The sequence below is a fragment of the Taudactylus pleione genome, unplaced genomic scaffold (genome assembly GCF_031769625.1).
Source record: "Taudactylus pleione unplaced genomic scaffold, aTauple2 ptg000128l, whole genome shotgun sequence".
NCBI lineage: Eukaryota > Metazoa > Chordata > Amphibia > Anura > Myobatrachidae > Taudactylus > Taudactylus pleione.
The window spans coordinates 3,295,005-3,319,466 of NW_028284530.1; the positions used below are offsets into that span (position 1 = coordinate 3,295,005).

At 44.5% G+C, this 24,462-nt stretch overlaps 1 protein-coding gene across 1 annotated transcript in view; it reads right to left on the minus strand.

Moving 5' to 3' along the window:
* The window catches only part of DENND6A (DENN domain containing 6A), a 69,205-nt gene that overhangs the window by 32,986 nt on the left and 11,757 nt on the right, over window positions 1–24,462 (minus strand). Inside the window, exons 2-9 of the mRNA XM_088472686.1 lie at window positions 9,983–10,021; window positions 8,989–9,031; window positions 7,172–7,284; window positions 5,386–5,466; window positions 3,579–3,684; window positions 1,978–2,057; window positions 734–796; window positions 392–447 (exon numbers count right to left, since the gene is read on the minus strand). Of these exons, the coding sequence (XP_088328812.1) occupies window positions 392–447; window positions 734–796; window positions 1,978–2,057; window positions 3,579–3,684; window positions 5,386–5,466; window positions 7,172–7,284; window positions 8,989–9,031; window positions 9,983–10,021 (581 nt within the window). The remainder of the gene's footprint in view (window positions 1–391; window positions 448–733; window positions 797–1,977; window positions 2,058–3,578; window positions 3,685–5,385; window positions 5,467–7,171; window positions 7,285–8,988; window positions 9,032–9,982; window positions 10,022–24,462) is intronic.

The window sequence follows — 24,462 nt, forward strand, 5'->3', positions numbered from 1 at the left end:
AATCTTTTTTAACAGAGCAACCCTGCAGTGACTGTAATAATTACATAAAGGGACATTTATAAAATCTATCCCACAGTTAAATATTAAGAAATGTGTTGATTCAACTCCAGAACATTATGCGAAAAAATTAAAAGACACGGATTGGTTGCTTTGGACAACACCACAGTTTTGAAAACTATACTTATTGCTGCAAGTAGTGCATCCTGGTGACCTGGCATAATGCAGAGGTCAGTAAGTTCTAGCACCACCAGCTACTTTCTGTAGAAGATTTGTGTCCTCTGCCCAATCACAATTAATGGCAACAGTTATATGTCAGTAACAAAGAAGCTGTGTAGCAAGGCTAATAAATCTGTATGCTGCAATCCCTGTCCACATTGTTTTTTGTGGTTACCTGAATAGATCAACTTCATGGATTGTTGGTAATGACACCGAGATTTGTGCGTCTGTCTAGAATAGAGTAGAAATAAATAATAATGTGATTATGAATAAATACTTATAATACATTGGGTGAAAGGGACAGTTTTGTATATGGTGACAAATTCACAGTGAGACAACTTATGCCCCATGGTCCACGGGGAGAAGGTAGATTTAAAGGGCAAGGTAACGAAAAGGTTTCATTTGTAAACCATATGCAGAGAACAGTGGAGGACCTGCAGAAACTTGCCTACAGGATTTATACATTTTATTGCCTACCACTAGGGGTGTAAAATGAACTCCACGTGTCATTCCATACCTGCTGTGTCATGTCCACCATTTGTATCGTCCCTGGCTTGTCATGTCGCGTTGGAATCCGCACCTAAGAAAAACATCAATATATCATCCGCACCAGCTGTGACCAACATGGGGCACAAGAGCCACACACAGCTCTTTGAACTTGCTCACAGATTTGTTTTCCGGGTCCCAGCAGCAGGTGCTCCGGCAGTGATCCCCCCCACCACCACCCCCTGCCAGTTGCCCCTAATCTGAATTAGTATGTGCTAAGCAGAGAATATGACTGATGGGGTGAAGCTTACTTCTGCATCAGGTGACCTCCTCTGCAAAGAAGGTGTTCATTCAGCACAACCAAAAAAGAGGAGGGAGTGCAGTGTGTTACCCCTCCATTCTCTGTGTCACAGAGTCTGCAGACTCCTGCTGTAAATCTAATTGTAGAAGGTGTGAGAAGAAATATAGGTGATGTGGGTGGGGCATGGGCGAACATTTGGCTGGCAACTGGAGGATGTGGGGAGGTCTGATGGGCATGTAAGAGGCATGTGGGGAGGTCTGATGGGCATGTAAGGGGGTATGGGGAGGTCTGATGGGCATGTAAGAGGCATGTGGGGAGGTCTGATGGGCATGTAAGAGGCATGTGGGGAGGTCTGATGGGCATGTAAGAGGCATGTGGGGAGGTCTTGTGGGCATGTAAGAGGCATGTGGAGAGGTCTGATGGGCATGTAAGAGGCATGTGGGGAGGTCTGATGGGCATGTAAGGGGGTATGGGGAGGTCTGATGGGCATGTAAGAGGCATGTGGGGAGGTCTGATGGGCATGTAAGAGGCATGTGGGGACGTCTGATGGGCATGTAAGAGGCATGTGGGGAGGTCTGATGGGCATGTAAGAGGCATGTGGGGAGGTCTGATGTACTTGTGGAGAAGTCTTATAGCATATGTTGAAATGTAGGAGCATGTGGGGAGGTTGGATGGGCATATGACGTGGTCTGAGTGTACGGCACACTGCATTATACAAAGATATCTTGTTGCCACTTAGACTGGATGGCCACCCCTGATATACACTGTTATTATCTACCAAATCTAGACTTCCTGGGTTAATGGGTCTCTGAACAGGGGAATTGCTTGCTCAAGATGTCCGCCAGCAAGATATAGGTGTTGCCAACTTAGGTATAGCCAGCATATTACCTTAATGTTTTCTCAAGACTACCAAAAATATTTTTTAAAATGTTGTAAATTGTTCATGATAACAAAGAACATAGAAACGAGGGTACCTTTACTACAAGTCCCATAATTGGCAGATGTAGAGTCTTCCCTGGCACAGGAGGGGGCCATCGGTCTATGTCACTACAAGCTGCAGAGAGGGGAATGACAATACAGATATTACTGTAAATGGCAATACTGTATTTAGAACAAATGAATATTTGGTTAGGTCTACCAAGTACTACACGCAAGAACGAAGTGTCACTCAATGAAGGGAGTGACCACTGTATTTCTTTTATATGCACATGCTCAGAATGGAGGCAGCTATTTTGTGAGCTGAACCAATATTCATATATACACTAGGAACGAATGATCTACTCTAGGCCTTTCATGGCTGGTTCCTTCCTAGTGCAGGTACGGTGTACAGGAGACAGGCGTTTCCTAAACAATATCATGTAGGGACCTGGGCTCTTCTAAAGAGTAGATATGGCGCCAGAGGCAGTGACTAGTTTAGCTGGAGGAGTGTAGAATGTGAAAGCATAATAAACCTCTGCACTCCGCTGTAACAGTCAGTGCGGGGCCGGTGTGCAAAGTAAAACAAAAAATCCACTGAGATGAAAAGTTCCAGATAAATCATGTTGCTTAACAATGTATTTACTGCCAGCTGCATAGTGCAAAATCAATCAGGGACAACGGCAGTGCCTTTATGCTTCTGCATTTAATGCGAAATTCCACCCGAGATAAACAGAAGCTCATTACTTATTTATATGTCACATGAACTGCTGCTCATTTATAGAATGTGAGGTCAGGAACAAAATGTCAACCAAAGTCTTATTGGAAATCACCAAGTGTCACTTCTGAAGAAGAAAGGCTGCTGCCTGGCCAGTAACAGGAGCAGACCTCCAAAAGACTGGCAGCAGGAAGAAATTAAATCAACATTATTTATTTATAAGGCACCACAAGGGTTCCATAGCGCCATACATGGGGGAAAACAGACAAGATACAGAAGTACAGACATTATATAAATTCACATAGATGCATGTATACAGGATACAGTTACTATAATTATGAAGGAAGGACTAAGGAGAGAGGGCCCTGCTCGCACAAGCTCATGATCTACAGGGAATATGGATGGACACAATGGGGAGAGGAGGGCAGGGACTGCACAATTAGAAGGAGGTGGGGGGGGGGGGCTGGAATGAAAAAGTGAGTTTTAAAGGTCACGCTGGAAGGCTGGGAAGCTGGACAGAAAAGTCTGATGGCAGTGAAGGAGGGCATTCCACACGTTAGGGGCAGCCAGGGAGAAATGCTGTATGAGCTTAGAAAGTTGTGATCCAGGAGTCTCAATGAAAAGTATAAGACACAGACAGAGTGGTGCTGTAAGAAATAACAGATGGCCCAAATAGTCTCTCCCATTTACGCCAAAGCTTATACCAAATAAGATGCTTTATAGTTGTGTTACCAGCTACATCTATCCCAAGCAAATAAAAAAAAAAAAATCACCATCATATGGCATCTATAACTACATTTCGAATATTAAGAATTAAAAAAAAAAAAAATTTTTGTAATTAAAAGGACCATTTAATGAGAATGTTTTTGGAAAGTCACTGCTCCAATGTAAATGGATGCCAGAATACACCGTCATACCATAAAATTAGACGTTGAATGTTACCTGCTTCCAAACACGGGTCACTCCTCTCAAAGTACTCAGGGGCAATCTGCTTTACCACAGTGTGGAAGAAGTTGATGTACGGCAGCTTACTGATCACAACTAAGGACTGACCAAACATAAAAATCAGTTAGCGTTTTCATTCCTCAAATAAACATTACTCACTATACATTATGTCCAGCTAGATACCGTTTTATATCACGGATTCCCTCTACCAAAGTGTCAGAAGCAGATCCAAAGCTCTGGAACCATTCGATTACAGATCAAGGTGTCCGTTACTATGGATGACAAGTGAATGACAGAAAGCTACTGACCATCTTCTACTTCAGGGCATATTCAATTAGCCCAGAAAAGTCGAGTACTTTTCACATGCCGGCCTTTACGCCGTCTTCACTGGTTCTCCATGCGAAAAAGTATTGCGCGCATCACCGCTTATCCCCGTGCAAGCGGCGAAAACGGCACCCGGCGAATTCTGAACCAGCGAAAAGACCTGTCAAAAATGGGGAAAACAGTCTGTACCCCCTGAAAAGCTGCACTAACATAGGGGATCACTATAGGGGTGTTCTAGTACCCCTAATAAAGCTAATCTGGGTTTTTTTTCTCCAAAAGCTTGCTAATAGTGTCCTTGAAGATGTGTGAAGAATGGCATTAGGCAATATTTGCACTGCAAAATAACTAGCCCCAGCAAATTTGGGGTACATGAAAATGGGTGCTAGCATATTTTACATTTGCTAAAGTGAAGTTTTAAAAAAAACGTTAAAAATCCACCTTCCGCAAGCACCTACAATCTTAAAAACACCTGGGGCATACTTGGGGACCCCCCTGGAGTTTATTTCGCTAGTATTTAAGTTTGTTCCCCAATTCTGGTTTTTTTTTTTTGCACCCAAATCGAAAGTACTTTTTTGGAGTGTTCTTAAGTTTTCTTAAACTTTTGACACAGTTTACCTTTGGGGGACTGTCCCAAGGGTGCATGGTGGTTCCCGCAGGTTTGCACCCCAAAACCACAATTCTGCACTTTTTTAGACAGCTTTTATAGGCGAATCTTTTTCGCCTATTCCAATGCATTGACTTTCCACACCGGCGAAACGTCTTTGGAATTGAATAAGGGGATACATTTTTGCCTCCCGAAATGACGCCACCGGCGAAACTTTTCAGCAGAAAACGTCTTTTCGCACCTAATTGAATATGCCCCTTAAAGTCTATGATAGGGAATGTTAGAAAAATATTTAAAAAAAACAAAAACCTACCACTAATTCAACATTAATCCTACATTATATAAACAAATTTGCTGTACATAAATGGAAATGTGTTTAAATCATAATAAAAACACATTAAACTAAGATTTCACACAAATTATCACTGGTTATTTCATCCAATTCTTCAGGCTATTTGCCATTAAATAAGCCGATTTGTTAGGTTTAAATTCCCATGTGCTGCTGTTATGGGGGCGGAGACCCACTGATTACTTCAGGACAGGTGTATGCAAATCCCAGATCATGTGACTTATGACAGAAACAGCAACAGTCGAGCAGATACTTTGGCAGTATTGCATTCTGCATAAGCCTCGCACCATGCCAGGCTGGTCGCAGAGGTTACCCAGCAATCACGCGTTTCAGATGAGTGGATCTTAGACAAATTTAGTCGTTTGGGTAAATGTAATTAACTTAATGTTTATCCTTCACTCCAAAACCACAGGATTCATAAAGTTGTGAGAATCCTCCAGCGCGCACAGCCAACGAGAGGTGATCTCAGGTTAATTGCATCCGCATGCGGAAAGACTGCTCGATGCAGCTGCCATGTTCATAATTACCTTTTGAAAATAGCCTCTTTTCAAAGACTTGTCTCTGACTTGTCGGAAATAAACGTAACCATAGAAACAGGATGGATCTTTCTGTTAGAGAGATATGAAACAACCATAGAAACAAAAACATCAATACTTTTTTCATACGTATAGAATTGTAGATAAATGTACAATTCAGGTCAATGCTTCCCGATGAAGGCAATTGCTTTGCAACTGAGTTTTATTATATCATTTGAAACTTGTTTGGTTTAGGAATGCTAACTTATTTGTCTGTGTATTTTTTTTTATTCAATATAAGTTCTTAATTGATTCTGAAGCCCACACTTTGTTGTCTATACATTTAAAATCTTATAACCCACTTCTTAATGGGATGGCCTATACCTGCCCATATTAGGTACTCATATATTTGGTTGTTGCAATAATGGAATGATAATTTATGGTGTAAATATGACCACATACAATGGGCTCAGATCAGACACAGACCCAGTGGATTTATCGATCCATACCACCCATGACATGGCTACATGGAACTTCCTTATTTCGGTTCTCTAATCACACCATACATGGATCATCAAACCACTGCAAACAGCTGAACTGGATTTGTTGTGGATCACACAAGACGTCGAAATAATTTGAACTAAATGGACCAAATTGGCAAACATTACATACATGTGTATTACCTTCCTAAGACTTCCAAAAAGAAAACAAACAAAAAAATCCTTTACGCATCATGTAATGCACTGAATTATAATTAGGAACTTTATAGTTGTATTTCAGGCTACACAATACATTTTGCATAGTGTGCTATTTAAGGTAATTTGGCTCAGATTTATCAACGAGTGATATTCTTGTTATCATTCATTACTAATCTTAAATGGTGCGCCAACCAATCAGCTCCTGCCATGTTTCAAACACATGACAGTTAGGAGCAGATTGGTTGGAGCACCATTTAAAATTAGTAACGAGTGATAACAAGAATATCACGCATTGATAAATCTGGGTCTTTATTCTAAAAAGCTGGAATGCACATTCAGGATAGTGGTTTCAGTTTCCCAATCCTCAGGAGCTGCTTAGAGATCTGGGAAATTGTTAAACAGATTAATAAAAGTATAAAGTGATAATAGAATTACAGCCCTAAACTCCTCTGCCAGTATTTTACTAGATTTAGGGATCAAACAAAAATGGCAGCTGCTCAATCAATCTAGCAGTACTAATCAGGTGCATGAAAGGGAGGGGTCATACTAAGCAGAAAAAGGAGGTGGGTTTAACCCCCTATTGTTCCTCAGCACACTGAATAATACTTGCAACAATATATGAAGACTATATGGTCATAGAAATTCAGAGATATTGGTTGCATGCATTTGCAAATATATGGGAAGCTGCTAGGCCACATCATGGCTTCTCTGTCACTAGCAGTCCCTAACACTAAGGGGTTCACGTCCGGGGCGCAGTGACGTGGCCTAGCAGCTTCCACTGTATTTGCAAATGCATGCAACCAATATCTCTGAATTTCTATGACCATATAGTCTTCATATATTGTTGCAAGTATTATTCAGTGTGCTGAGGAACAATAGGGGGTTAAAACCACCTCCTTTTTCTAGATTTAGGGATAGTCTTAAATGTATGCAATATGATGGAAAAGATATGTTTACAAATGGTGTAGCCACGACCTCACACACGATAATATCAGTATAACCAACAGGTCTTTACTCTAGGGTAAGAGCTGCTGATCAAAGCAATCACTTTTTAAACCGTTTGCTATTCACTTATAGTGCAATAATGCAGGTAATCAAACCTTTAAATAAACTGGTGAATCTCTGTCTGTCTGATCCAAGACACAGTGTAAGGACGATTTCCTGCCAATTGATTGACGAAATCTGAAGCAAAACTGTGTGTCTCCCAGGCAGCCTTTAAACAGAAGCAGTATGCACATACATTAGTTTACCCCAGTCATTCACTGTGTCATTTTCTCAAGAGTAAAGCAGCAACACTGCGTCTTTCAGAAAGCCGGCTAATAGAAAAATACTAATTATACAGTGTATCTTTATTTGCACTATGGAAACTGCACAGTTCACACTTGATATAATTATTTATGGCTTGATCACAACTCTCAATTTATTTTTAAAAGAACACATGAAAAGTGCATCAAAAAAGCAAGTAATAGCCATTGGCACTGATTCAGCCATTGCTAGCTAAAATATTAATGGCGAGTAGTTTTAGATTCCAGTCCTATTTCTCATTTGTGTACTCGAGCCCTTGAGGGTGGAAACACTTGCCTTGATTTCTCAGGCTAACGCACTGAACGAACTGTAGGATATTTGATCTTATGAAATAAGTCAGTGTGCCTAACGCACTCCATTTTTTACACCATTACGATTCCGACTCCTGCTCTAAATTAAATCAGATTTGCATGGGAGCTGATGTTGGGTAGAGGATACAAATGGAGCGGGAAAGAGTGGAGCACAGAACAGAGACTAGAATGTACGGTAAATGTTAGAGTGTATTTAACAAACTATTGAATTTAGGCAAGGCCTCCCTACTGACGAAAAATACATTTTAGATTTACTTAACAAGAACAAAAGCCTGGCCAGAGCTGCAGCCATTCAGAACATTTCTGCAGTAAAGGATAGGTATTATATTTGTAGAGGTACAATCAGCAGGTATTGGGTTAGAATACCATTCTGCATATATGACAGTCACTAGGATTTAATCCTTATTTGATAAATGTTTTTACTCGTTTGTCAATTTATGTATCTATAGAGTCATTGTAAGTCAATACAGGGTACAGGTTGAGTCTCCCATATCCAAATATTCCGAAATACGGAATATTCCGAAATACGGAATATTCCGAAATACGGAATATTTTTAGCATGCCTGAGATAGTGAGACCTTTGCTTTTTTATGGTTCCATGTACACAAACTTTGTTTTAGGCACAAAAGTATTACAAATATGGTATAAAAATACCTTCAGGCTTTGTGTATAAGGTGTATATGAAACATAAATAAATTTCATGTATGTACACAAACTTTGTTTGAGCCACAAAATTAGTGAAAATATTGTATAAAATGACCTGCAGGCTGTGTGTATAAGGTGTATATAACACATAAATGCATTCTGTGCTTAGATTTGGGTCCCATTCCCAAGATATTTCATTATGGTATGCAATTATTCCAAAATACGGAATATTCCGTTATCCAAAATACCCCTGGTCCCAAGCATTTTGGATATGGGAGACTCAACCTATAATAACATCTATTAAAAGTTAAGTCTTAAACTAATCATTAGAGTGCCCCCAAACAAGAGAATCTTCTTTCCCCCTTTACTTGTTGAGGGTTTCATCTAACTGAAGGAAAGCACCGCCGGATATATATATTTTGACATTTCATTGTTAGAAAGATAACAGCAGATACTTCTGACATCACCGGTTACATCTTCAACTTCACACCTATCCTTGTGTGAACACACCTGTGCACAGACCACTCCCTAGATACCACATGAACTATGTTTCTGTAACCTACCCTCCCCCCTCCCCACTTTAGTGTTTTCACTTTAAGAAAAAAATCATTAAAAGAATGGACCATAAAAATAAGCATAAAAGGAAACATATTTACCAGAGTTTGAATCCGGGAATGACAGGTAACATATGCTGGTTTTCTGCAAATTAAGATAATTACATTACATGGCATATGGATTATTTGAGCATAAAACAGTTATTTACCTATATGAATATAGGACCTTTGTTTTAATAAAGGGCTGGGACCTTCAGGTATAATATGTGTAGTAATTTAAGGGAGAAGTATGATATCACCCATCCATGTATAACAGGTCCTTGTGTCTAGGGTACCCGATATTGCTTTTGCTCCTATCAAATAATGTAATCTACAATGACCCAATATACTTCTCTTCCTGTACTATTACAGCTCTGACCAACATCCCTCTTATTCCTATTCCAAACTGCACTAGTAAAACTCTATTACAGTAATACTATTAAAATGAATGGGTTTTGCCTATAAAATGTCAGATTAGATTTCCTGCACTGACAACTGAAGAACTGCTACATGCAGCGTTCAGGGCCAACTGCAAAACAGATCGGGCAAAGTCTGATATATTTCCCACACCTACAGCCCTTGAGGAAAGACGGCTTTCATGTATGACTTTACTGAGTGTTTCCTAGTAGTTATTCTGCTCTGTGAAAACTTGTGTGTGACACCTCTCAAAATATTGTTCAGAATGAAAGAAATAAAATATATCCTTTATTTGGGCTTAAAATTGACAGTACTGTGTACAATATTCCATATACAGAGTTCAAGACAAGTAAAAATTTATTCCACCTCTGTGGGTGGTCCTGGCATAGTAGCTCTCTGTACGCTACCTATTAGTGATGTTGGCAAAGAACCAGTATTGCTAATCCGTCCTCTATATTTGCCAGTTCCTACTTTAGTGGCTATATTGTTAACCAGTGCTAATATCTACAAATAATAATCTATTATGTCAAAAACATTTCTTTCTGAGCGTTGCAGAGAAGCAGTAATGTTATTGGATGATCAGACACTTCCAGATATGAGCAACAAGAGCGGATTCAATTATGAATTGTATGTCACTCACCTCCTTGTCAGTCAGCTTGGCATGGGGGGGATACAAAGCCTGCAATGAGAGACCACAGTGTTTGTTAAATAATCATATAGCTTGGTGTACACTCTCACTAACCAACACATTTTTCAAATGACAGCAAGAAAGAATAACTTTTCCACACACCTGTAAGATCAGTATTACGGTCAGTCTATTAAAGGGATAATAGGACAGACCTTTACTTCTAAACTAGCAATGATTATGCTCAGTCAGGTAGACGTACACAAGTTAAAATGGAAACAGAGACACTAAAAAGGAAACGCAAGAAAATCATAGTTAAACAAATGACAATAATCCGAGCACACATTTTAATTTTAAATAGGCCTAAATAAGCTTGTGAGCAGGGCCCTCTGTCTGCCTGTTATTAACCAGTATTTCTATATTACGGTTTTGATCCCATTTGTAAAGTTCTACATAAATATATAATAATGATAATAATAATTACAATAATAATAATAGGCACATGAAACTTATAAGAGGCTGGTGCATCGTTTTGACCAAACATGGAGTAGGCAGCAGCTTGCTGTAGCTCCTGCATAAAATCCTGCATTACTCCAGTTTCCCTGGTGGACTAGGCCTGAAAATCCTCCCAGCGGTGCCTCACCCCCGCCAGCCCCTCCGGTGGTAAATTGGGTGAGAAGGAGGATATACTTACAGGCTCCGGTGTGTAGGTGACCGCTCCCTGGTCCCTGCCGCAGCTTCCGTTTCTTCCAATCCTGGCGTGCAGTGCGGTCCTCATCTCCTCCATCATTGTCTGGGGAGTTCCCTGCTGAAGTTTGCTGCTGTGATCCATACCGGGTCGCTCAGGCCGTCGATTTCTGCTGCCGCCATTTTTTATTCACCCCGCCCGGTTTTCCTGTTTGAAGTTAGGGCCAGTGCTGTGGCTCTATAACCTGCGGAGCCCTTCTATTTGCCTGTGTTTCTCTCCAAGTGCTATCCTGGGTTTGTAAGGTGGTGGCAGAGTGGTGGCCATTTTGGATTTACTCTCCTTACTGAACTGTGCCCTGTCAGTTTGGATACCCCAATTGTGACCCTATACACAGTTACAGAGTGCCTGGTGCATATATTTACCTAGGTAAAGTGCTCACTTTACCTTTTATTTTGGTCCAACGGGCAATGTTTTACAGATATTATAGGGAAATCTGGACATGCAGCTGCTGCTGCAAAGCTGCAAAAAATATGAGATATGGTAAGAACTTACCCTTGTTATCTCTATTTCTACGAAGTCCATAGGGTTCCACAGGATACCTTGGGGTATAGGTGTGACGTCAGTCGCAGGGCACCAAAGAGTTAAGCTTTCAGCCTCCCAGGATGCACTAGGTCCCCCTCCTATACCCCGCCCCCGGGCCAAGGCACCTCAGTTAGTTACCAAGCCATAGGCCGGAGGAGGAGAAGGAAGAGAGAGAACAAAGATCTGGACACATACAAGAATCACATTCTCACCAGAGGGAGACGGAAAACCGGTGACCAGAGCAAAGCCCATCTGCAGCACAGGTGCGACAGGGCGGGAGTCCTGTGGAACCCTATGGACTTCGTAGAAATAGAGATAACAAGGGTAAGTTCTTACCATATCTCATATTTTCTACTTCAGGGTCCATAGGGTATCCACAGGATACCTTGGGGATGTCCCAAAGCAGTATCCTTTAAGGGTGGGGACGCTCCTGTGCAGAAAGGAGAATCCGCCGCCCGAAGGAAGCATCCTGAGAGGCGAAGGTGTCAAACCTGTAATACCTCACGAAGGTATGGACAGAAGACCACGTAGCAGCCTTGCAGATCTGAACTGCCGAGGCACCACGTCGAGCTGCCCACGAAGGACCCACAGACCTAGTGGAATGAGCCTTCAGAGAAGGAGGGACCGGTAGGCCTTCATGAAGATAAGCTTCAGAAATAGCCATACGGATCCAGGCTGCCAAAGTTTGCTTTGAAGCAGGCCAACCCTTTTTACGGAAGCCAAAGAGGACAAACAAAGCGTCCGACTTCCTAAACAAAGAAGTGCGGTCAACATAAGTCCTTAAGGCCCGCACAACATCCAAAGAGGCCTCACCCACGGAAAGACCCGGTGAGTTAAAGGCCGGAACAACTATTTCCTCGTTAATATGAAACTGGGAAACAACTTTGGGAAGAAACTCGGGCGGAGTGCGGAGCACTGCCCTGTTCCCATAAAAAACCAAGAAAGGGGGTCTACAAGAAAGAGCCCCTAACTCAGAAACACGTCTGGCCGAAGCAATGGCCAGAAGGAAAACAGTCTTAGCTGTTAGCCCTTTAAGATCCACTGAGCCCAGTGGTTCAAACGGCGGTCCTTGGAGAGCCCTCAGGACCACAGCCAAATCCCAAGGCGCCACAGGTGGAACAAAGGGCGGCTGAATGCGGAGAACACCCTGCATAAAGGTGCGCACATCCGGGATTGTAGCAATCCTACGGTGAAACCAGACAGATAGGGCCGAAACTTGTACCTTCAAAGAAGCAAGGCGAAGCCCATGATCTAGTCCCGCTTGCAGGAAGGCGAGAATCCGAGACAGACGAAACTCCCGCGGTGCATAACCTCTCGGTCGACACCACTGGAAGAACGTATGCCACACGCGATGGTATATCCTCGCGGAAGACGGTTTCCGAGCTCGTAACATGGTACGCACCACAGAGCTGGAAAACCCCCGGGACCTCAGCATGGCCGTCTCAACAGCCACGCCGTCAAAGACAGCCGAGTCAGGTCCGGGTGAAGGCAAGGACCCTGAGACAGAAGGTCCGGTCGTAGCGGCAACCGCAGAGGAATGTCCACGGACAGACCCTGAAGGTCTGAGAACCAGTGCCGTCTGGGCCACGCGGGAGCTATCAACAGGAGCGTCCCTCCTTCCTGTTTGAATTTCCGGATTACCCGTGGAAGAAGGGAGACCGGAGGGAACAGGTATGCGAACCGGAACGTCCACCGGACGGACAGAGCATCCACCAGAGACGCCCCTTCGTCTCTTGTGCGAGACCCGTACACCGGCAACTTGTTGTTGTGCCGGGACGCCATGAGGTCGATTTCTGGAAGACCCCACCTGTCCACCAGTAGTTGAAAAACGTCCGGGTGCAGGGACCATTCCCCCGGATGAACGTCCTGGCGACTTAGAAAGTCCGCCTCCCAATTGAGCACTCCCGGGATGAAGACCGCTGATATGGCCGGAAGATTGCGCTCCGCCCAAACCAGGATCCGAGAGACCTCTACGAGAGCCGCCCGACTGCGAGTTCCTCCTTGCCTGTTTATGTAGGCCACGGTGGTAGCGTTGTCCGACTGGACCTGCACCGGGCGACCCTGGAGAAACCGCTGTGCCTGCTGGAGAGCATTGAAGACCGCACGGAGTTCCAAGATATTTATTGGAAGCTCCGCTTCTGTCGGCGTCCACCTGCCCTGGAACAAGTGTGGACCCGAAACTGCTCCCCAGCCCCGAAGACTGGCGTCCGTTGTCAACAGGACCCAATTTGGAACCCAGAACGGACGTCCCTTGTTGAGGTGGGTCGTCTGTAACCACCACGTAAGGGACAGGCGAACCTCCTGGGTGAGCACAATCGTCTGGGACTTCAGAGACTGAGTCAGCCCGTTCCACTTGGACAGGATCAGGTGCTGCAGAGGTCTGGAGTGAAACTGGGCGTATTCCACCATGTCGAACACCGACACCATGGAGCCCAGTAACCTCATCGCCGAGTGTAAGGACACCCGGCGGCTGTGCAGACAACTGCGCACCCTTGACTGTAAAGCAGAGATCTTGTCCTCCGTCACGAAGATCCTTTGCTGTCCCGAGTCCAATAAGGCTCCAAGATGCAGAATCCTCCGAGACGGGATTAGAGTGGACTTCTGCCAGTTGATTAGCCAGCCGTGCCGTTGCAGCAGTGCAATGGTCAGGTCCAAGTGACGTAACAGGAGCTCTGGAGATCCTGCCACCAATAACAGGTCGTCCAAATACGGCAACATGCGGACTCCCTGCAGCCGCAGAGAAGCCGCCATGACCGCCATCACCTTGGTGAAAACACGTGGTGCTGTTGCCAGGCCAAAAGGTAACGCCCGAAACTGGAAGTGGTCGCTGCTGATTGCAAACCTGAGGAACTGTTGATGGCGCCAAAGAATAGGGACATGCAGGTAAGCGTCCTGTATGTCCAATGACACCAAGTAGTCCCCAGGTTCCAGCGCCAGAATGATGGACCGTAGGGTCTCCATCCGAAACTTCGGGACCCGCAAAGACTTGTTGAGTGCTTTGAGGTTGAGAATCGGACGATATGACCCATTGGGTTTCTGTACCAAAAATAGATTTGAATAGAAACCCTGGCCCCTCTGGGAGAATGGAACCGCCACTATAACTCCAGCCTGGAGCATAGTGTGCAATACCTTCCGCAGCTCCGTAGCCTTGTTCCGGTCTGATGGGAGACCCGTGGTGAAGAAGCGAGCCGGGGGTCTGTGCCGGAAGGAGAGGGCGTATCCATGGGAAACCACCTCCAGAACCCAAGTGTCTGTCGTAGTGGTCGACCAACACTGGGCGAACTGTAGCAGGCGGCCTCCCACCCTGGGATCCCCCAAAGGGAGGCCCGGACCGTCAGGCCGCAGGCTTGTCATCTGGCTTGGGGGCCGGACGTCTGGTACTCCATGCCTGCTTCCGGGGCTTGACCGATTTCTTAGGGCCAGCCTGTCGAGGAAACGACTGTGGTTTGGGCCTGCCCTGGGCCCTAGATGACCGAAAGGACGATGGTCCCGAACCAGAAGGAGCAGCGGCCGACGGGAGACAGGCAGATTTGGCTGCCGCCAGCGTGGCCACAATCTTATCCAGATCCGGACCGAAGAGAACTTCTCCGGTAAACGGCAACGCTTCCAGACCTTTCTTGGAATCTGCGTCCGCCTTCCAGGATCGCAGCCACAAGGTGCGACGAGCAGCTACTGCTGCTGAAGAAATTCTAGACACCAGAGTACTAATGTCTAGAGCCGCCTCGTTGATGTAGGTGGCCGAATCACGGAGATTGCCAATCAACTCCGCCTGATCGGCCGGACAGTCGGATTCAAAAGAAGCCTCTAATGAATCCGCCCAGCGCTCCATCGCTCTGGCAACCCAGCAAATGGCCATAGCCGGCCGTGCTGCCCCCCCTGCAAGGGAATAAGCGGACTTCAGGCAGATTTCTACCTTGCGGTCCGTAGCATCCTTAAGGGAGGACATGGATGGCATCGGCAATGTGGCACTACGGACAAGACGGGTCACGTGAGAATCCACCTGTGGAGGGGATTCCCACTTCGCAAAATAATTATCCGCGAACGGATAAGCCACCGCCAGACGTCTCTGCGGCTGGTATCTTTTGCCAGGTTGTTTCCACGCCTCCTCTAAATGGTCCACCAACTGACCCGAAAGAGGAAAGACTGGCATCGCCCTTCACATCTTTGAAAAAGGCATACTTAGATTTAGCCACTGGGGGAACTTCGTCCTCAATCACCAAGGCTGTACGGACCGCCCGAATAAGTCCAGGAATATATACTTTGGACTTAGCATCAGCGTCCTTAGTATGGAGAGGTTCCTGATCGTAAGGATCTAGAATCTCCCCATCATCAGACGTCCCTTCGTCATCCTCATAAGGAGCGGACAGAGACGCAACCGGCCATTTATGAGACCGCATCACAGACTCCCCTTGCAACACATCCAACAAGTGCTGTACAGAACTCATCAGGGAGTTAACCCACGCTGGCTCCTGAGAACCCGGGAGCGGGGAAATAGGGAGACTGTGGGGTACCACCAATTGTCGTGGGAACCCCTGCATGGGTGACGACACCACAGACTGCTGGGACAAACCCATCGGAGTAAACGCGGGCTGCGGAGCTAACTGGCCCACTAAAGCTGTTAACGCCTGAGCGAAACAAGCCCAGGGCGGCTCCTGTACCGGTGCTGTAACCGTAATAGGCCGCGCCATGGACAAACACTGCCGGCAAAGGCCCTCCGCGCTACCCTCCCCCTCCGCTAACGGTACTTTGCACGTGGTACACTGTAGCCGGAGGGGAAAATCACTTTCAGACATGATGGCACCACGTATGTGACCTCTCTCACCAATTAAGTATTAAATAGGCGAGAGACCACCCTGCAGCACCGCACCGCAAGGGCTTTAGCAGAAAGAACAGGGACAGTAATAAAGCTGACAGTTTAGAGAAGAAAAGATTACAGGCAGCAGCGCTAGCACAGTCACATACAATGCAGAAAAATAACAATTCCTGCACTAACAGCGCTGATCACTCAACTACACAGACACAGGGCCTGGTAGGACACAGCGCTGCATACACAGACCTGACCACAGCGGAGGAGAGGTATGCGGGGGGACCCAGACCACGATGCTTCCGTCCAGCGCTTCCAGCAGCGTTCACCATGCGTTCTGGAGAAGATGGCCGCCGAGGAGCAGAGAGGAGGCTGGCCTGGGGGAGGAGCGCTGACACAGGACCAGTCAGCACAGTGCAGAGAGGGCTGTGTGCAGCGGGGGAGGCGCCGGCTGTGAGACAGGGAAGGCGCGCTCCCCTGGCATGCATTTAACCCCTGGGACGCCGCAGCGCTACCGCTCTGCTGCGGTCCGCTGTCCCAGGGGGTAGTGGAAGCGCAGGTTGGTCGCCTGGCTCCACGCTGCAGCCAGTCCCCAGGGAGCCCCCTGCCTGGGGACTTAGGACCATGTGATCAGCGGGGACCCACCGCGGGACCCCGCTGCTTACCTCTGTCCCCCTTGAATCCGGCCATGGTCCGGAGCATCTGGGGTCACCGCTAGCTGTGACCCCAGACGCCCACCAGCATCCCCGGATCAGTACCGGCGTTCTGGTACCGGCGGGGTGTAGGGAAGACAGCATGGACGTCATGACTGACTGTCCATGCTGTTCATCCAGTTGTGCAGCCACAGCTGCATGAAGAATAAGCTTCAGGGGCTCTTCTAGCCCCCACTCCAACAGGTGCACCCGACTCCGGCCGGGCACCAAACTAAACTGAGGTGCCTTGGCCCGGGGGCGGGGTATAGGAGGGGGACCTAGTGCATCCTGGGAGGCTGAAAGCTTAACTCTTTGGTGCCCTGCGACTGACGTCACACCTATACCCCAAGGTATCCTGTGGATACCCTATGGACCCTGAAGTAGAAATGTGCATGCTCTTCCCATTCCCCTCCGCCAGCGAATCCCATTGCTTCTAATCCACCCTCAACCCCGCAGTCCTCGGATGGCATTAGAGTGATTCCCTCATTTTACACAAGAAATCTTAACGGCTATTACTGCCTTCGAGCAACGTGTTGCAGATAAAATTGGGCCACCGCAGGTGGATATTGCCTTGCTTCCCCATGATATCCAGAAAGCCCGTGAGAGAGTGGGTAAAGCTGAACATAGTATATCAGACCTGGAGGTTCTTCCTTCTCTTATGAAAGACACCGTTGCTGATCTCTCATCCTAGATGGCAGCTGTTACAGCTAAGTTATCCGATATGGAGGGTAGACTAAGGCGTAATAATATTTGTTTTGTGGGTCTTCCTAAACGTGCTGAGGGATCAGCTCCAGAGAAATTTCTTGAAGATTGCTTGATTTAATTATTCAACAGAGACGATTTTAGTCCCCAACTTGCAATGGAGAGTGCTCATCATCTGCCCTCACAGCTTCCTCCACCTGGTGCTCAGTCTCTGACTTTTTTTGCCCACCGGTTACATTTTAAGGATGGAGACACACGTTTAGCTTGAATACATTGCCAGCCTAAATATGACAATCATTTTAGAATTTGTGCTGTAAGTACAAGATACTCACTCTTAGTTTCTACAGGTTAAAAGGAGGCTTTGTGATCGCCAAATTCATTATTCTATGCCACAGGTTCTCAAACTCGGTCCTCAGGACCCCCAACAGTGCATGTTTTCCAAGTCTCTTCACAGAATCACAGGTGAAATAATTAGCTCCACCTGTGGATCTTTTAAAATGTGTCAGTGAGTAATGACTACACCTGTTTACCTGCTGGGTGACCTGGAAAACGTGACCTGTGTGGGGTCCTGGGGACAGACTTTGAGAACCACTGTTCTATGCTATATCCAGTTCATAATGGCTCAACCCATGTTTTCAATAATACAAAAGATGTGGATGACTGGCTGGAACGCGAGCCTCGAACCCCGTGCTGAAAGGACTATTCTTAATCATAAGTTACTTCTTATTTAGTTTCATTTAGATTTGTTTCTTGTTACCAAAATGTGCCTTTCAGCATCCATCTTCAGTGTATGATGGTATTGTACTCCACCAGGGAATACATTATACTACGGGAGTACTATTCAAGCTTATCTTAGGGTCATTTAGTTCTTTGCCCTAGTCATTTATGTCATGTTATTATTCTCTATTTGGGTATGGGGGGATTAGGGTTTTAGGTAATTTAGAATAGTTAGTAGTCATTTGGGGGTTAGGGGATCCAAGTATACCTAGATAGAGATTATGTCATACAGGGTGGCGGGTTATGGGAAAGTTTGCTTTATGTTATGGGGGGAGGGGGGTGAACTTTAATTGTGTTTAGCCTTGATATTCTGGTGGATATTTTTTTATTTGTATATTTCATTTACTCTGATATATTTTATATACCCTGATATGTGATCATTTCATGATGGTTCTGTCATGTTGAGATTTATTGTATCTTGACCACACTTTGGTATGTCTTATCTATGACCTGCTTTCAATTAGCTCAGTGCTGTGTGGATCCAAATGGCGCCTTTGGGTGGAAGTTAGTATATCCATATTGGTCTTGAGCTGGTTGTATATCTTTGCTCCATATGTATGCGTTTTATTTTCTCATACCCATTGTTATTTTTACCGTCAATGTGGTCTTTATAGGGTTTCAAGTCATACTTTATATCTGGGCTATACTTTATTTTTGTCATAGAAAATGTTCAATAAGAAAAGAAAATAACAGATTTAAAAAAAAAAAAAAACCAAGAGACTGGTGCATCAGCTGAATTAAAGAGACCATCACGGCTGGTTAAATAATGGGAACCAAGTAGCTGATGTCTCTAAGAAATCACAGCTGGTGCTAGCTTTTGGGAGTATCTCTATTGATGTGGACTGATGTAATGTTCCTCTTCTATAAACCTGACTGACCGGCTCCTGATCCTGTTATCCGTCTCTGAATTGTGAAATTTCTTCACCACTCTCAGCGAAGATCAATGCATCGTGCTAGGAGAAAGTCTGGGTTCTTCATAGTTATGAGTCCTGGTGACATAATATAAGGACCACTGCGACAGACTGCAAAATGTTATCAGAGAGGTAATAGGAAGACAACTTCAATAGCAGACCTGGCAATCCCTATCTTATTGCTCACTAATGACACTAGAAATCATCAACCAGCCATCCCTCCCCTGACACACCACTTTAATACACTATTCATGTGCAGCTGCATAGCTATAATATATAGCGCTGTAGTAAAGGTTAAAATTAATTGGCAGTAGCATTAGCAACGATTAATAAGATGTCAAATGTTTGAAATGTCAGCAGTAGCACAGGCTGCAGAAGAGATGTTTAAGATGAGATAGAGGGAGTTTTATTAGAGGCCAGAATTACACTGCAATGCATATATTTATATTAAGTGCAAATTGTTTAAGCAGAAGAATTCTTATAGCATTAGGAGTCGCAAGAGTTCTAAAACTTACAGTATGATATACTATGCAATAAAGCATTATTTGCAGTAAGTATTGAGAACTATTCAACATCACACATTTTTCTGTGCACCTTTATGGTCTCTATCTTGCTGGATGAGTTGCTGTAGAAACAGCCCAAACGCCGGCAATACATGTCCAGGACTAACCCCCCCCATTTTTTATCTTACATATTTTATTTGAAAGCTCATCAGACACAAAGCAAAATAACGTGGCAATTTGGAGACACGTTATATAAATAGTCTTGAGCTCGAAGTATTCACAGCAATGGTATGCAGTCAGTAAAACAACAATCATGACACAAGAATGTCGTCAGTTATGACACCTGGGAAATGTCGACATATTACATGTCGACAGTGAAAATGTCTACATTAGTTTTAGGAACACCTTAAAAATGGATTGTTGGCATTTCAACAGTGTCGACATGGTCACTGTCGGTCTAATATACCAAATGCTCAGAGATAACCGTAGCAGTATTGTAATAGCTGAACAGGCCTATACATGAACGAGCAGACAAAGAAGGTAATATTTTGCAGTCTTCGAAACAGAGCAACAATAACATAACAGTTACCCACTGCTCCACGGTGCAATCATATTGGCTGTGATTCAAATGTTTTCCACACCCCCTTCTGGGCATTAATACAAATAGGTGCCCAAAGGGTCAATTCAATTGTTTCTCTGTTCAGGAGCCCATTAGTATTTACTGTGGCTACAAGCACACACGCTGTGCGAGGCTAAACCCGTCTAAAGAGTGGTAAGGGCACCCAAACGGGCTTTGAACACATTTCCTCATGCAGGTTAAGGCGTCTACAACAATTTAATTGCACCCATTATATCTATGTCACTAGGTCGACAGGTACAAAAGGTCGTCACAAAAATGGCCGACATGTTTTTTTAGGGTTAGGCACTTACCGGAGGGTTAGGCACTAGAAGGGATGGTAAGGGTGAAGCTCGGTACACACTGAGCGATGTGTACCCGTCCGACATATCGGATCATGGGTACACATTAGAACGAGGTAATGAAAGAGGAAACGATACCTTGTTCATGCCCTCACTACCTGCAATGGGGATGCTTGCGATATCGTCCGGTTTGTTGCAAGCAGCTGCGGGAGCGTACATATTGGCTGTACACACTGCCAGATATGTCAATCCGATTCGGATCCATATATTCCAATGGAGGAATTGACGAATTGTTGTCCCTATGATGTATATTTTAACACAGATAACCATCAAAGTAAAATCAATCCACCTGCAGAGCTTCCTAAACAGTGGGGGGCACTGATCCCAGGATCAAGCTATAATAATAATTATAAAGAATATATATATATATATATATATATATATATATACACATACATACATACACATTCCCCTGATTAAGTCCTAACGGACAAAACGCGTTAGTTTGAGAAGCTAGTCCTTTGGTCGGAAGGGAGATACCGGTTTATTGAAATCTTGCCCTATGTGGGTAATTAGCAGGACCTATATCATCATCTTCCTCTGTTAAACAAATTGAAGGCTAATTGTGTAAGCAGTTTTTATGTATAAGTTTTATGTAATTCTGACAAACAAATTTTAATAAATAATTGTCTACTATATCTAAAAGTGGGCCATTTTCTTTTGGGTGTTCTCTTTGGTGAGTGGGCCTTTTTTTAGAAAAATTAGTAATCTATAGAATCTACCATCAACATCTCTGAACCCAGTTTGGTTCATATCCAGGAGAGGAGTAATGATTTTTTTTTTAAAGAAATTCTGATTGGACATTCCATACGAACTTACTTCGAATCATCTGAAAATTTGAAATTTCCATCTACTACGAAATAAGTGTCTTACAAGACTTTTAAATAATTTGCGCCCTCAAAGTAACTATATCTCTCTCTCTCTCTATATATATATATATATATATATATATATATATATATATATATATATATCAGCCTTTAGCAGTTCCCTTAGCACCATAATGGGCCTGATTCAGAGGTGCTCGCTATTACAGCCACAACTGAGTGTCTTGCCGCAGTGTCTGTATGCTAATGTCGCAACCAATGGGATTCGTACAGACTAACATCAGGTCGCAACATCGTGCCTTCCATCAGCCCTATGGAGGCGCAGAATCTCCACCAAAATCAGTGCAACTGTGGCAGAAGATGTAGCCGTTGACCGGCTAGCCATCCTCGTTACCACCCAGTAACGCCCAATGAAATTGCCTCTGGGGCCAAATTGATTCTGTGACTTTCGGCAGTAACCATGACGCATGTGCAGTGCTACATGGACGTATGCGCAGACTGAAATCAGTTGCTTGTGCACGGCACCAACATTGCATGCACTCCCTGAATCAGGTCCAATGTGAGGGTAGTAACCTACACTAACCAGCAACACAAAAGAATTTGCTGACTGCACAGTCACAAATCAAAGGTCTCCAGGCACAAACGGAATTTCCCCTGTTCACTTTCCCAGCTACAGGAAAAAAACAAATCACATCTAGGATTACATAATCAAATACAGGTGAAAGTCCTCAGAGATTTCTGACTATGACCATGCAGAGTTCACCTGGGTACAAGTCACTTAACATAATTATAATTTCCCATTCGCCCTGACAAAATAATAAAGCAAAACGCAATGGGTGGGGCTCTCTCATAAAAATATTACACGACTCTTGCCAAAAATCTAAACATACAATAAAAGTTACAAAAAAAAAAAGAAGTTTCCCCGTTTTTCTTGATCATGGTTCAAAGTATTTTTTATCACATTCAAATGAAAAAGAGCAGCATGGAAACTGCAAAAATAAAGTATAGAAAAGATGCATTTTACCATTTGCAAAACAACACACAGCAACGTACATTTACTGCATTGTTTAAATGTTTTCAGTGCAAGAACAAAACCGTTACTGTATCCCTTCTTGATAAATTCCCAACGGGTCGTATATGAGATGCCGGCGGTCAGGATGGCGCTGATCAAAGTACAGTCAGTGGCATCCCGACAGTGGTAGGTATGTATAGCAGAACTAAACATAACCCTCCCTTCTCGGTGCCTAAACCTAACCTCCCCCACCCACACCCTAACCCCAAGTCTCCCTCCACGATGCCTAAACCTAACCGCCCCCCCCTCCTAGATGCTGGCGGTCGGGATACTGGTGCCGGAATCTAGACACTGTCGGGAATCTGGCACTGGTATTTAGACCCTCAGCATCCCGCATGCCGGTATGCTGACTACATCCCATTCCCAACAGGCAGAGGCATGTCACTGCCAAATTAAATCTATATCGCACAAATGTACATATTTGCCACTATAACGAGGTGCATGTGAGCTTTAGTTTAGAAGAGTCTCAAATGCCTGGTGAAATTGTACAGATGTGTCCTGCAGACACCTAGCCTCAATACATCATATGATGCCTGGCGCGAGTGAGCCGCACCGAGCAGTGTAGCATAGCGACCTTTTCTTTAAATTTGTGTCTTATTCGCACCACAGACGCAGTGAAACACCACTCAATCTGTACCAGAGACGTTGAGCTGCGACTTTATTCACGCAGAAATTTGTTTTAAATATGTACAAAGTCGTAGATGAGGCACAACGGAACTTAACTACGCTGCATTGTAGCACTTCGTATACAGATTCAGACTCAATCACATGCAGATATACCAGTGCCACTTATCAAATTAGTCAGTGCAGTCTCATTAAGCGGTTTTGTTGCATTGTTACTCTTGTGTGAAACAGACGCGAATAAGACGTCCGGCACAAGCAGAGCTACACAACACCTGGCGCACAGAGAATGGCTGTTTTGGCGTGACTGCACCAATAGAGTATGAGGACACATTTGTATAGTTGCTCTAGTTAATAGACAATACTACGCAATATTAGCACTGTCTGGCCCACTCTCACTTCACAGTTCATTAGGTCGCATACCAACAAGTATATAGCCAATAACACTGCATATCATAACTCTTACACCTGGGGTCAGATGAGGTCAATGAAAAACTCCACTGACCCTTTACCATTCTGATCACAAAACTAGAATAAATAGACAAAGCAGTATGTTACTATGCCATGGCTCCTGACCGCGGGCATCACTGATATGTATGTAGTCAATGGAGCCAACAGGTTCCATCCGCACCTTTCGCTTCACGTCAACTCCTTCAAAAACTGCTATCTCTGTGCTAACAGGATTAAAGTTCTAGCTGATGCAAGCAGGCTACAGGCAGCTTGGTGATACTGATTAGTGCTGCAGATGGATGATGGGATGTGTAGTTTATTACCCCAACCATTGTACCAGGACTGCATTTTGAAAGGAAAACTGCTATTAGGATTTACTGAAATACAGATTTATGGGGTTAGAATAACAGACCAAAAACATGGCAAATATTACATATATCACAGATACGGAACATTTTTATTTCAGGAATAGTCACGAAGGGTTCGTAATGGGATCCCCACACTTTGGGAGAAACTCACACTACCGCCAACTGAAGTCCCCTCAATGCTCCAGGATTCTCAGCCAGAAGGTATATGCGCTAACCAGAGTGTCGCCAAACCCGCTGATCTTTGGTGGCTTTGACCAATAGATAATATGATATACGGTAAGAACTTACCCTTGTTATCTCTATTTCTACGAAGTCCATAGGGTTCCACAGGATACCTTGGGGTATAGGTGATGACGTCAGGCATCGGGCACCATAGAGTTAAGTTTTCAGCCTCCCAGGATGCACTAGGGTCCCCCTTCTATATCCCGCTCCCGAGCCAAGGCATCTCAGTTACATACCAAGCCATAGGCGGGAGGAGGAGAAGGAAGAGAGAGAAAAAAGATCTGGACACACACAAGAA